This window comes from Hakea prostrata, chromosome 8 (assembly GCF_041222555.1).
Source record: "Hakea prostrata isolate BN-2017 chromosome 8, UWA_Hpros_2, whole genome shotgun sequence".
Lineage (NCBI taxonomy): Eukaryota > Viridiplantae > Streptophyta > Magnoliopsida > Proteales > Proteaceae > Hakea > Hakea prostrata.
The window spans coordinates 543,820-558,287 of record NC_142607.1 but is presented as its reverse complement, the minus strand read 5'-3'; the positions used below and the strand labels follow the sequence as shown (position 1 = coordinate 558,287).

At 41.9% G+C, this 14,468-nt stretch overlaps 2 protein-coding genes across 2 annotated transcripts; both read right to left on the bottom strand.

Moving 5' to 3' along the window:
• Positions 1-7,271: 7,271 nt before the first annotated feature.
• Positions 7,272-11,833, bottom strand: LOC149006153 (uncharacterized). Its single transcript, XM_089165348.1, has 2 exons — positions 11,020-11,833; positions 7,272-7,522 (listed from the first exon to the last, which is right to left on the bottom strand). Exons 1-2 carry the CDS (start codon positions 11,831-11,833, stop codon positions 7,272-7,274), a joined length of 1,065 nt encoding a protein of 354 aa, XP_089021474.1.
• Positions 11,834-13,342: 1,509 nt separating this feature from the next.
• Positions 13,343-13,801, bottom strand: LOC149006152 (uncharacterized). Its single transcript, XM_089165347.1, has one exon. The coding sequence runs from the start codon at positions 13,799-13,801 to the stop codon at positions 13,343-13,345; it is 459 nt and encodes a 152-aa protein (XP_089021473.1).
• Between the last annotated feature and the right edge of the window lie 667 nt (positions 13,802-14,468).

Below are 14,468 nucleotides of genomic sequence, written 5' to 3'. Positions count from 1 at the left end.
TGCTCCGTACGATGCTTAGTCCGACCATTGAGTGGAAGCGTCCTTGTGCCATTTATGAGATTTACACTTATAAGGATGTTGTCTATAAAGTGGAGAACAATTTAGTTACCCAATGTACTTGCTACTGGGATTAGATTTTGTCTAGTTTATTCTTTTAGAGCTACTTTTCCGCTGGTTTTAAAGTGGGATTTTTCCCTCACTTTACTTATCTGTTTGACACTCTGATTATATCTATTATTCTGATTCATTTATGATTCATTCTTTCTTTATTGGATCTATGGTTTATCTTCCGCACTTTTATTATGATTGTTCATGATTATGTTATTGTTTATGGGGAGGTTGATCACTCGATACCTGATCTTCGGGCTATGGATCACACTCTCGGGTATGCCAGATAGGGTACCGGATGGGAGGGCGTGACACTTGTAATTTTGAAATCCTGCAATATGTAATTTAGGGCTGATGCGTCCAAAATTTGTTAAGCCTCTGGATCTGTAAAGATGACCTGCAAAATAGAATTAGACATGGCCTGACCGTGGGAGTCAGGAGACCACCTCTGAAGCTTAAGTCAATAACTAGACTAATCACCAAGGCTCTGGCTGATTGCAGAGCATAAGAATAATGAATACGTAATTGGGAAACGATTCAGATACCTCTAGAGTGAGTTGATCACTGGTTTATATAGACCTTACCCCCAATTCTCGACCGTTGAGTGAATTCTCGATCCCCTTTGAAGGCCGTCCTCTCCGCTTGATTTGATCATAGGGTTATTCCCTGGATACTCGGAGATGTGAGTAGTTACCTGTCTCAGCACGATTTCCTTTCCGCTTTTCTAGTAGTAGCCTCCTACAAGTCAGCTTCATCTACAATAACAATCGGAGGGTCGTACCGGGCTAGTAACCGAAATATGGTGCCCTTCTATCATCATTAAATTAGGGTTTTAGTGGGTCCCGGTCACTGGTTTGACCGGCACAAAGATTATGAACCTGGTTTGAGGGTTCGGTTGTAATTTTCCTCATATCATTTTCCCCATAGGCCAAGCATTCGAGTCACAATGTGGGATGCTTGGTTCGGATCACTGCTTTACCCGAATATGAACGAATTCGGGTGATCTTTTCCAGCAAAAGCAACTTTACAGTTAATACCCTTGACATTTTTCTCCATCGAGGTGCCGTCGACACGCTCTAACGCTTCGTTTATTGCGCGTAATGGGCCACGTGTCAATCGGGAAAGTGTGCTCACTCTGTCCTGTCGCCCAAACCGTCATGTCTCCAAATTTTATCATCACGGTGAAGGTTTTTGAACCGTCAAGGATTACAGGCCGTCGATGGTTTGCAATCTTGAGCGTTCGATTCTTCCTAGTGGATTGGTGCGTGCCTTTCTCCACCAATTACATTCGTATTTCAAATCTATAAAAGATTCTCTCTTCCTCATTTCCTCTTTTTTTTACTCCTTTGTATTTCTTTAGAAGAGCTTCTACTTTGGTTTTCCAGTCTTACCAGTAGTCAAGCTTTGTCTATCTAGATTTCCTGGGATCACAAGTAAGTTCTCTCTCCTTACTTTTGTCTTCCCTTTTTCGTATCAACTTCTTGTTTCTCACTTTTCTTTCTAGTATGGGTAGTGGTCAGACTTCTAATGATGATTCCATCAACCGTGATTCTGTCGATCGTTTAGTTTTGGGGAAAGATTCCGCTGAACGTAGATCCCCTACCCTTTCCATTGAATTTTCTGATGATCAAAGCCCTAGGGTGACCGACAACTGGGTTCAATCTGTCCCTGTTGTCCCCAGGGATCCCCCTGGTAATGCCCCCATCGACTCAAGGAGCTTCCTCCAAGAAGAGGAAAGTTATTAAGAAATCAACAGCTAGGAACATCCGGCCGTCAAAAAGACCTTCTACCGAACCCTCAAATGTAAAATCTTCCGTTCGCCCAGAGGGTCTTACTAAATTTTACTCTGATTACTTGATTCCCGTTTCTTGTTTTCTTCGCGCTCTTGGTGAGGATGAAAGGGTTAATTCTAATCCTCCTAGAGAGTTCTCCATCTATGACGATTCTTTCAAGAGTGGAGTCCGGATACCGTTCTATTCCCCCGTTATTGCCAAAATTCTTACACACTAGGGTATTTATCCGGGCATGCTTCTCCCGAATAGATGGAGGCTTATCATTGGTTTCTTGGGGCTTTGTCAAGATCTTAGAATACCCCCCTCCTTGGGTGTTTTTCGTCATTTTCACGTTCTGAACAAGTCAAATCCTCCTGGATGGGTATTCTTTTCCAAGCGTTCAAGAGTCGAACTAAAATGGGAAGGGGGAATCCTTGTAGAAGGTCCCTCCAACAACAAGGGGTGGCGGAAGAAATTTGTTTTCTGTCGGGTTCCCGACTCTCGCCCTGGATTCCCGATGAAATGGAACATTCAGGATTCCTATACCCAAATCAACCGTCTTTCGATTCCTTCCGATCGCGATAAAGATGTGATTCAGGTCATTAGATCCATTCCTTGGCGTCCCAAAAATTCACGAATATGCCATGGAGTATGAAGCAGTCCTCCGCTACTGAGGCTTGAGCTATGGTGAGCACTCAAAAGTTTCTGCCCTTTTCTTATGTGCTTTTCATTCTTTTAATAACTTCGATTTTCTTTTGTCATGCAATGCCTCCAAATTCAATCGCAACGTCGTTAAGTCTCTGGCTCAACAAAGTTTCACCGAGGCCGAGGAGAGAGTTCCCCTAAAGGGACGAAGAGATACTGCCAACATTGCCCCATCGCCGAAGAGGGCTTCGTCAGTTGCCGCCCCGAAGTTACTCCCCCTAGGGGGCCTTTGAGGCTCAAGCCAGGTCGTGTTGCCCAAGGGAATGATCCGGTGATTGTTGAGGAATCCACTCATGATGATACCGCCCTTGTCAAAAGAAAAAGGGAACTGACTGATGATGCTGCTTCCAAGAGAAGCAAAACTGATCAAGGGGAAATCTATATTCCCAAGTGGAGAGTGACTCTTCGGGATCTTGTTCTTTTATATATCGAGGCATCCATTGATTGGGCAATTAACGCCCGGGCTCCTTGCGATCAAAAAGCCTTGAATGAGATGCCCGATGATGACTTGGTGAACTTCAACATTAGGTTTGTACTGATTTATAAATCATCTTTTAGCCGAGATCTTTGTAGCAGACTTAACTTGTTTTTGCACTGTTGCAACAGGGTTCTAACTGAGAACTTCCATCGCGAGATGGAAGCAAATATGAGAGTTGGCCGCTTGTGTGCAGACGTTTGTCTTTGTAATGAACTTGCTGATAAAAGGCTGACGGAAATCTCCGCATTGGAGGAAGAGATTGCTCGTCTTCATCCCGTCTCGGGAGAACTTATTGTTGCCAAGTCCCGATTGGAAGAGTCGAAGAAAGAGTTGGTAGAATTGAAGAAAAGCGTTCAACCCTCAGAGTGTCAAATTGAAGATCTTACCTGAGAGAAGGAAAAGTTGGAAGGAAAGTTGGAAGCTATTGTTTCTCCTGAAAATCCTGAGGATTTGAAACCAGAGGTTCGGAAAGCTTCTGTCTTGAAATATTTGAATAGCGTGCCCTTCGGTGAGTTGCTCAATCTATATAATCTTGTTGCCTACTGGGAGGGTGTTAAAGACGTGTGGAAGAGTATTCTGACGACTGATCCTTCCTTCCCGATTGAAGAGCATTAGGATTTAGTTTTTGAGGAAACTTTTGTGGATCTGGATCTTCCAATTCTAGCTTGGGTTGTTGAAAAGAACAATCCACACCAGCCAATCCTACCCACACTGTCATTTGCAAATACTTGGACGATGAGCCTGCCCTACCTTCGGATGCCAAAGGAGCTACGGATAATATTCCAACTGCTCAACATTTCGAGGAACAAACTTCCGAAGGCGCCTCTGATGAAAGAACTCCCGAATCTTCTACCAATTTATAAATACCGCCCTCCTTTTTTTTTTTGTAGCGACATATCCTCCTTTTTGGGTCTTGAATTTTAAGATGAGATCTTTCCAGACTTGTTGTTTGCTGTAATTTTGTTGGTTGCTCCTTTGCATGTTTGACCGTTTCTTGCACTTGTATTTAATCGTACTTACCCACATTAGTCCGAATGCGAACTTGCATAAATCCGAACATAAGCCTGTATAACTCCGAACATAAACTGAAAATCTTTTGGATTTATCATTGTGCTATCTGATACTTCTTCTACTGCCCCTTATCTAAATTATTTGAAGTTTTGACTTTCGGACGATCCATCTTGTTCGGGGAGCTTCCGGTTTTATTTGCGTTCGGTCATCTTGCAGTTAATGCGATTAAACCTTCGTTGTTTCTTGGAATTTATCATTTTTGGGAAACATCAAACGTCATTCAGGTGTTAAATGCTCTGATTGACGGTTGCACACTCGAGTCCGCCGATTTTCATAATTGGTGCCTTTTTCTCCACGTGGACAGATGCGACGTGTTCGAATTGTATTTTGTAATTCAAAAAGACATTTAATATCCACCGTTCAACATTGGCATATCCCAATCACTGTTGTTTTTGACCATTGATCAAGAACTTGAACCGTCATTACAATTTCACCCTTGGATTTCCGAAACTTGAACCGTCATCATTCTTTCACCGTTGGATTTCCAAAACTTGAACAATCATCATTCTTTCACCGTTGGATTTCCAAAACTTGAACCGTCATTATTCTTTCATCGATGGATTTCCAAAACTTGAACCATCATCATACTGCTTGAGTGTCTATTTAAACACTGGCTCTTAATTTTTTTCTTGTACTCTTCTTTCCTTTGTGTGAAGCTCTGACATTTCTAAAATCAGAAACCAAAAAAGAAAAAACAGTAATCTTCATCTTGCTGCTAATGGATTCCTCTGGTGTTCCTTCCGCCGAAATATCCACGAAGTTTTCATCACAGGAGAGACCCAGGGAAGAAGGTGAAGGGGCTGCTTCAGTTGCTGAGCTTTGTCGTCACTCCTCAAAGGAGGTTTACAGGCCTCCCTGGAAATTGCAACGTTCTGACCGCGTTACCGGCAATTTTGATCGGGAGTTGGAATGGAGCAGTTTGGCCCAAACGCCAGCTGAAAGCAAGGCTTTCGACTCCGTTCCCAACGATGCCTTCGTGAAATCTTTGGTGATGTGAGTTTCTTCTTTGAGTTTTATTGTTGCTCCTGTACATGCTTTTTGATTACTCTAAAAATATCTTGCTGCAGGAGTACCGTGGATAACTTCCACAAACAAGCGGAAGCAACTTACCGAATTGGAAAGATGCATTCTGACCTTTCCCAACTTCAGGTTGAGTCTTTGTCCAAGGATCGGGAGATCACAGGCCTTTGAGATAGGCTTTGGGAAGAGGTAAAGGTAAGGAATACTAAAATTTTAACTCTTTCTAAAGCTCTTGATATTGCGCATGGACAAATTCGTGGTTTCGAGCGAAGGGTTGTTAATCTTTCAGGAGAACTGAATAAGTCCGAAGCCAAGGTTGAAGAGATGCGGAAACAAATAGTTCCTCCCGATCTTGATTTTATCCCTGCTGAAACCCGAAGAGCGTGCATCCACAAGTATTTAGACAGTAAGCCATTTCGTAATCTTTTGGATATTTTGAATGATCATGCTTATTGGGATGGCCAGAATGAGGTGTTTGAATCAATCTTGAGGAGAAATCCGAATTTTGACATGGCTCCTCATCAATTTCTTTGCCATCCCGAAGTCTTCACGAAGTTAGGGCTTCCTTTTCCCGAATGGGCCGAAGATCTAGAAGATCTGCCGACTCCTAATCTGAACATCATGTTGTATCTTGATGACTCACCTCCTACAACTCCAATAAAAGAGGAGATTGCAGAAAACAAGGAAGAAGTTGGCGTTCCAAATGTCAATCCAGAGAGCGTCAATCGTTATTCCACAACGATCCAAAGAACAGGAGGAGATTAGGTTTAAGTCTTCTTTGCCATATTTTCTTTTCCTTCTTATCCCAGCGACCGAAGATGATGTTTCTTCATCAATCAAAGGATAAGGATCCTGGAAAAGCTGGACTGTGGATTCGGGCTGCTCCTCCCAGTTGTTGGTGAAGCTTTTGTTTTCTTTGTAGAAATGTTCCTTATCCAAGACACTTCTCATCCATCGATCGTTGTTTTGGTTACTGAAATGTTCCTTGTCCAAGATATTAGAATACCTTGTAAATACCGAATGTTGTTTCGTTTGGCCTTCGTATGAATAAAAGACTAATCATCTTGATTGTAACAAGTTTCCTTGATATGTAGTGTTCGGCTTCCAATGTATATGATTCGCGAAAGTTTCTAAGAAATTTCTTCTAAGGATTCACAAGTTATATTCGGTGTACATCCGATATACCCGATCCCCAAAAATTCTTTGATTTTCTTGAATTTTCAAGGTCTCACTCGGTATTACCCGATGCCTTTGACCAGAAAAAACTTCTTGAGGATTTTTCGGCTTTCAAAGGACCCATTCGGTGTTACCCGATGCCTTTACCTTAGAGAGTTTTTAAACTTACTAGGCTAATAAGGTTCTTTTCGGAATTTATCCGATGCCCTTGTCCTTAGGAAATTCCTCAGAATTTCCATCGAGGCTTTTAAAGGACCCACCCGGTTTTACACGATGCCTTAGACCTAAAGAAATCTACTTAATCTTAGAAATTTCTTTGGCTTTTTGAAGGACCCATTCGGTGCTACCCGATGCCTTTACCCGAAAGTTCCGAAGAATATTTCAGGATGTTCGAAGGTCTCATACGGTATTACCCGAAGGTTTTAACCCGATGCCTTAATGATCTTAGGTCTATTCGATGTTACCCGAATCCTTTTGATTTTTAATGTACTCTGCTATATAGTGGCCCCCAATCAAAAGAATTGGAAGGAAAACAGTCATTTGCATTAAGTAATCATAGATCAAAATTGATAAACAAAGGGAAGTTTCGCTTGACTTTAGGAAAATATTTTCTTCAGATGCTTTGCGTTCCACGATCGGTCCAATGTGTGGTTGGTCTCCAAAGTTTTTAGCTTCTACGCTCCCGAACCAATCTTCTTTGTGATCATATAAGGTCCTTCCCAAGTGGGGTCCAACTTTCTCTAATGACGCGGGTCGGAGGCCATAGTATTTCTTAGAACCAAATCTCCTACTTGGAACTGTCGGTTCTTGACTCGAGCGTTGTAGTGAGAGGCTATTCTTCGGTGATACTGGTTGAGTTCGGGCTCTGCGCATGTGCGGACTTCATCTAATAGCTCAAGGCTATCTAACATACCTTTTTCGTTCGCCTGTTCTTCAAATTCTCACTCCTGAATGGTTCCTGCCATTACTTCGACTGGTGCCAGTGCTTCTGAACCATAAGTCAATCTGAACAGAGTTTCACCAATTGGAGATCGGACCGTTGTTCGGTATGCCCATAGTACATTTTGAAGTTCTTCTGTCCACAAGGCCTTATTGGTCTCAATCCTCTTCTTGATTCCTTCTAATAGCATTAGGTTTGTGACCTCTACTTGACCATTGCTTTGAGGATATGCCACCGATGACATTCGGTGATCTATCATATAGGTATTGCAAAAGTTTTTGAATTGAGGATTATCGAATTGAGTTTCATGGTCGGTAACCAATACTTTAGGGATCCCGAATCTTTATATAATTGATTGTCGTACGGACTTTTCCATTTGTTTTTCTTTGATTGACGCCAATGGAGCTGCCTCGACCCACTTTGTGAAATAATCGATTGCCACGATCAAGTACTCTTTTCTTCCTGTTGCTTGTGGAAACTTTCCCATTAAGTCAATTCCCCACATTGCGAATGGAATTGGGTTTAGAATTGACGTAAATATTGTGGCCGATTGCCTGGGCACGTTTGAGTGTATCTGTGAAACCCGGCCCTAACCTTAACCCGGATACTCTTTGATTGTAGGTCCGAAGACCCGAAGTAGAAGTGAAAGTCAACTATGGGCCATATTGGTAGATGATATAGTGTTCGACTCCGACCCTATGGAGATTGAAGATGATGCCCCATACTTGAAGTCAGTGTTGGATATAGAGAAGAGACTGCACCTTGATGAAGAGAAGATTAGTTGATGACCTTAGAGCTTGGTGGGATATGATTTAAAGCCATTTTTCCATGCTAGGTATGTTATAGAATATGTGTTTAAAGTTTCGTTTGATTCCGAGTAGTGGAAGACCCTCAAATCCCTATTTTTGGCTTTGCTGTGTCACTGGGTCTAGTGCTTGGGTCGACTTCCCAATGCTACCCAGCCAATCGACCCAGAGTTGCTGAACTCAAACAGAATCTTCTGTTTTGAGAATCTTGCTATATATACCCCATGACTTCGTGATTTTAGTATCCCTAGCCTCCATAACACCTAGAGAACGAAGGGAAACCATCTCCAAGCCTCCAAGAGTGAAGAAGAAGACCTAATCTTGCAATCTTGCAAACTCTCTCTCTTGTTCTTCAATTAAAGGTTAGTAATCTATCTTTTATGTTAATGATTTATTCTTTCCATGATCACTCTCATCTCTGAACTGAGATTATGATGAAGATGTTGCAACCTTGTAGTCATATCCTTACAATCTCTTTTCATTCTCATGTATTATGATCATCTCATTCATTCTTAACATGATTCTTATGATTTCTTCTTAAACTATGATAATATTTCCTATTTTGATTCATTCTAGCATTATTGATGCTTCTCTATGATTATTCATACCTCTGATCTACTGTGTTCTTGTACTAGAATGAGATCTAATCATCTCTAGTTCATCTCTTTCATTCATAGCATGTTTCCAATGAAAACTATGATTTTTACCAAAATAGAACTATGGTTCTAAATTAGGAAGTAATGTTTTAATGGTGGTTTGATGTCTAAATTATGTTTTCTAGGCTTAGACTACTGTGTTAGACAATCCCTCCAAGTTTCATCGCATTCTGGTTTGTGTAGCATAGGTTTCGGATCAAGATTCCCTTTTTACTTTTGGATTTGCTCTTGGGCAGACTGCCTGGGTCGACTGGCCAATGGTGCCCAGCCAATCAACCCGCAATAGCAGAATCTGTTTTCTTCGTCCGATTTGATTCGAATCATGCTTAATCTTTTAGGGCTACTTCCTAATGATTGTGTGATGCTATTCTAGGGTTTATTTGCTAACTTTGGATTCATCCTCTTGTCCGTCCGGAATATTCTCGGATCTATTTAAGGTAAGGAAAGTTGTTACCATATTAACATAGATTTGCATAGATTTAGTTTCTAATTTGGGAACTACTTAGATTTGCTACTGTTATGTTAGTTTCTATTATGATATGAATGCTGCAAGTACATTAGGATCTTATTTCTTTATTTACTTTATGTACTTGATTATGTATGATTACTTACTCATGTATGTTTCCTTATTTATTTAATATTGTCTTATTATACTCTTTCATATGATGTGATATTTGTCGTGGATGATATGACTGAATTATGATTGTGATTGCTTAGGTATGATTTGGGATTGGGGAATGTCCTTTTGACATTTCTGTCCTTGGACCTCATTGGGAGTAGTATGGGATATTTCCAATGTTGCCCTTTGATGCTTTCCCGGATTATTGGTTTGTCATACCTAGGACATGTCTAGCAGTGTTTGGCAAGGTTATACCTCTGTTATATCAGACCCGAATCGGAAGGGTATTGAGACCGAACGACCCGTGGTAGCAATGGGGATTTATGGGCGCTCAAGACCGGTAACCAACCCGTGAGGGAACATAAATCACATTGTGGGAGCCATTTATGGGTAGAGTTGCATATGGATAGACTTGGGCTCATGGGCGTTCAAGACCGGTAACCAACCCGTAAGAAGACATGAGAGCTTCCCGTTTACTATATGTGGATGACCTATAGGGTTGATGAGTCTGTAGTCTGGGACTATGCTGACTCTAGTGTGAAGGATACCGGAAAGGATCGCTGGGGGCGAGGAATGGACGTATCTAGATCTGAGTTGATATGACCAAGTAGAAGACTTGCATTGGGCTAGGCGTTACCTTTACATGCGCCAATACTTAGACCAATGGTGATGTGAGAGAGTGGTGACCTAAACCCCAGCCATGGAATGTCCTGAGGGATGCCTTAACCAACTACCACTGGCAGAGCCCAAGATGCCTAGATGGCTGAGGGAGAGTGAATGACCTTCCCAAAGAAGTATGGTGCTATGACTTAAAGCATGTCTGCCTATAGAGACCAGCATACATAGAGTTAGACTCATACATACATTGTTGCCTCATATCATATCATCTTATTCTTTGTTGTGATACTATGTTATTTATGCTATTATGGAATAACTTGCCTTGCTGAGTTTCTTTGAAACTCACTCCTTTTTGTACAATATCTTTTGTTAGACTATTCTACAGGTTTTGATGGCTATGAAGCACAGTATGAGGACGCGCAAGATGAAGAAGCGTACCATATGCAAAGTGCTGGCGACTACGAAGATTACTTTGAGGATCCCTCGAGTGGTCTCTCTTGTTACCAGGATTAGCCCTACTGTGGAGTGGGAGCGTTTGAGCATCATCGATGAAGTCTATGTCTATGAGGACATCCTTTATAAAGTAGAAAAGACTCTAGTTTAGATTATATCTTTCTTTCTTGTCTTTAGAATCAGTTGTAATCCCATTTGATTTTCGAACTACATTCCGCTGTACTCGTGGAGTGAGATTCCGCCTTACTCTACTTTTGATTTATATATCTATTGGTATCTTTTCCGCACTCTGATGAATATCTCGTTACTTTACCTTGATTCATTTGAATAATATTGTTAACATTGATTTAGTCTTGTTCTTGATTATATGGTTGTGAATGTGGGAGGTATTTCTCTAACTACTGGATCTTGTGGACTGTGGATCACACACTCGGGTATGTCAGATAGGGTACCGGCTGGGTGGATGTGACAGTATCTGACATTGGGGGCACTCCCGAACGTACTTGAAGGAATCTTCTTGTAATTTAGGCCAATATAATCCAAGACAAAGGATTTTATGTGCAAGAGCTCGTCCTCCCGTATGTGAACCACAGATACCTTCATGAACCTCGGCTAACGCCGTTTTGGCCCCCTCTAGGCCGACACACCTGAGCAGGGTTCCCGCGAATGATTGACGATATAACCTTCCATGTTGGATGGTGAATCTCGCCGCACGATTCCTGATTGATCGGGCCTCTTTTATGTCTTCAAGGAGTTTATCGTCTCGAATGTATTCAATGATGGGATCCATCCAACATCTTGCACTTTCAATGTACGAAACAATTTCAACCTTCTCACTTGGGAGATTTAATTCCTCAATGTAAATAGATGGCTCTAAAGTTCTCTCTTTAGCATTTGCTAATTTTGAATGTTCGTCTGCTACCGAATTCTCCATTCGAGGTATTTGGCACACTTTCATGTCCTTGAAATCTTTTCTCAGGACTTGAATCAATTCCTGGTATTTCCGCAGACATGGCTCTTTTACTTCGTATTCCCCCTCTACTTGATTGATGATAAGTTGGGAGTCACTATATATCGTTGCTTCAGTTACTGCTAAAGCCTTCGCTAGTTTGAGCCCCGCAATGAGAGCTTCATATTTGGTTTCATTGTTGCTTGCTGGGAACCCGAATCTCAAAGCATACCGGATTAAAAATCCTCCTGAACTCTTTAACAAAACGTCTGCTCCCGAACCAAATTTGTTGCTTGATTCGTCGACATAAATGTGCCACATGCTGGGTAATGTAAGCTCGTCTTCCCCTTCGCTTGGGACTACGGATTCTACTATGAGATCAGCTAGGGTTTGTGCCTTTATAGCTGTTCGGGGCTTGAAATCTACCTGGAATTCTCCTAACTTGACAAACCACGCTACCATCCTTCCCGATAGATCCGGTTTAAATTGTACTTTCTTCAAAGGAAAATTGGTTAACACCTCGATTGGATGAGCTTAGAAATAAGGTCTTAACTTGCGGGCCGCTATCATGAGGGCCAAAGCCTGCTTCTCGGTCGCTGAATATCTTCTTTCAGGATCCAAGAGTACATGCTTACATAGTAAATAGGTCATTGTTTTTTTATCTTTCCCCTGAATGAGGACTGCACTCACTGCCGAGTGTGAGGTCGCTAGGTATACTTGTAAGGTTTCGCCTTTTTTGGGTCGAGAAAGTAGTGGCGGCTGTCTGATTCTTCTTTTTAGTTCATCGAATGCCCTCTGACATTCCTCCATCCAACGAGCCTCCTTACTTCCCCTTAGGTCTTTCAATGCCTTGAAGAAAGGTAAACATCTTTCCCCCGCTTGTGAGATGAATCTGGTTAGAGCTGCAATTCGTCCTGTTAAGCATTGTATATCTCGAACAGTTTTTGGGGAATCCATGTCGATCAATGCTTGTATCTTGGCGGGGTTTGCCTCAATTCCTCTTTGGGAAACCATAAACCCCAAAAATTTGCCCGAAGACACTCCAAAGGCACATGTTTTTGGATTCAGCCTCATTTGGTACTTCCTCAGGACGGAAATATTTCCTGAAGATCCTTAATGTGGCCTGTCCGTAGGAGGCCTTTTACTGGCATATCATCTACGTATGCTTCCATATTCTTCCCAATTAGGTTGCTAAAAATTTTGTTTACGGCTCTTTGATATGTAGCTCCTACATTTTTGAAACCGAATGGCATGACTTTATAGAAATAGCTTTCTCGATCGGTCATGAACGCCGTGAATCTTTCGTCTTCCCTACTCATTAGGATTTGGTTATATCCGGAATAAGCGTCCATGAAACTTAACGTTTTATACCTGATAGTGGCATCAATTAAGAGATCTATTCGTGGCAAAGGATAACAATCCTTCGGGCATGCTTTATTGAGGTCTGTGTAGTCAATGCACATTCTCCATTTTCGGTTGGGCTTCTTTACCATTACTACATTGGCCAACCATGTTGGGCACTCAATGGGCTTGATAAAACCAGATTTCTCTAGTTTCTCAACCTCCCCTCTGGTAGCTTCATGCTTTTCAATCGAGAAGTTTCGCCTCCTTTGAATTAATTACAGGTTTGAAGTCGGGATTAAGCCATAGCTTGTGTTCGGCCACAGTTCTATCAATTCCTGGCATATCGCTTGCTGACCAGGTGAACACGTCTATGTTTTTCTGAAGGAAAATCATCAATTCCTCTTTGAAGGCTTCAGGTTGTTCGGACCCGATATAAGTAAACTTTACTTCATCTTCCGATTGTAAGCATATACGTTCCAACTTTTCCACGGGTTCGGGCCTTTGCATGATGTCTTCTTCCCGATCATCCCTTATTTCAATTGGTAAGGCCGTGGCTTTTTCAGGTCCTACCTTGTCCTTCAGGTAAGCCACATAACACTGTTGGGATAGTTTCTGATTTGAAACTACTTACCAGATTCCAGTGTGTGTAGGAAACTTTATCTTCATGTGTTTTGGCGACACCACAACTCCCAGCTTTGTTAACAAGGGTCTTCCCAAGATCATATTATATGCGGGAAGATCTCGAACAACCAAGAAATTCGCTTGAATGGTTGATTCTTTCGGGAAATTTCCTACCGAGAGATCCAACTGAATTGTCCCCTCTGCCACGGTTGATGAACCCACAAATCCATAGAGATGAGTCGAGGATGGTTTCATCAGCCCTTCTTCAAGATTCAGCTTCTCATAAGCTTCATAAGATAGGAGATCAACTGAAGATCCTATGTGTCTTCGCCCAACTTCTACTTTGATGACTATAGCATCATCATGGGGCATGCAAATGCCTCGTTCGTCCTCCTCACCAAAAGTAATAGGTACTTCATCCATTTTCTTTCTTTTCTGAGCTTCCCCCAATCCCACAAATTTCATTTTTTATTTCAACTTTCGTAAGGATTCGGGTTCAGTTCCCCCGAACATTGTAAGAATTGGGGATCTGCAGGGTCCTGCCACCTCCTTTCCTTTCTTAGACTTTGGTGCTTCGACCCGACGTTCCCTGCTTGGCGAACGACCTCTTTTTTCATTGATCGCTCTCTTTTCATCTTCCCTAATTTTTAGAAAGTTTGTAAGGTGTCCTTGATTAATTAGCCTTTCAATATCCGCCTTGAGATGCCTACAGTCATTAGTATAATGCCCGTAGTCCTTGAGAAAGCGGCAATATTTTTCCATATTCTTTTCTCCCGTCTTTGTAACGATCTTGGGGGGCCATCTTAAAATATCTTGATTCTTTATCTGCATTAGTATCTCAGACCGAGTAGTATTTAATGGTGTGTACTCGTCTTGGTCTGGGGATCGCCTTCTTCAAGCCAAACGTGTCTTTCTAGCCCGTTCTCGATCGGGCTGCTTCTGCTTTGGGCCTCTTTCTAAGACTTTTTATCTCTTTGGTTGCTACCTTGGGTTCTCCTTGTCGCGTACCATCTCCCTGTCGGGCATCAAGTATCTCTACCACTTCTCTTGTTTTTGGCATTGTAGTACTAACTCAACATAGGTGGTCGGCATATCATGAAGTAAATACTCCAGTAGCTTTTGGTTGGTTAAA

What these genes read in the sequence shown, in the direction of transcription:
- LOC149006153 (XM_089165348.1), bottom strand. Translation starts at nt 11,833, where the DNA reads ATGGTAGCGTGGTTTGTCAAGTTAGGAGAATTCCAGGTAGATTTCAAG. An exon ending in GTTAGCCGAGGTTCATGAAG is followed by an intron (nt 7,523 to 11,019) that starts GTATCTGTGGTT and finishes CCTATATGATAG; the next exon opens with ATCACCGAATGTCATCGGTG.
- LOC149006152 (XM_089165347.1), bottom strand. Translation starts at nt 13,801, where the DNA reads ATGAAATTTGTGGGATTGGGGGAAGCTCAGAAAAGAAAGAAAATGGAT.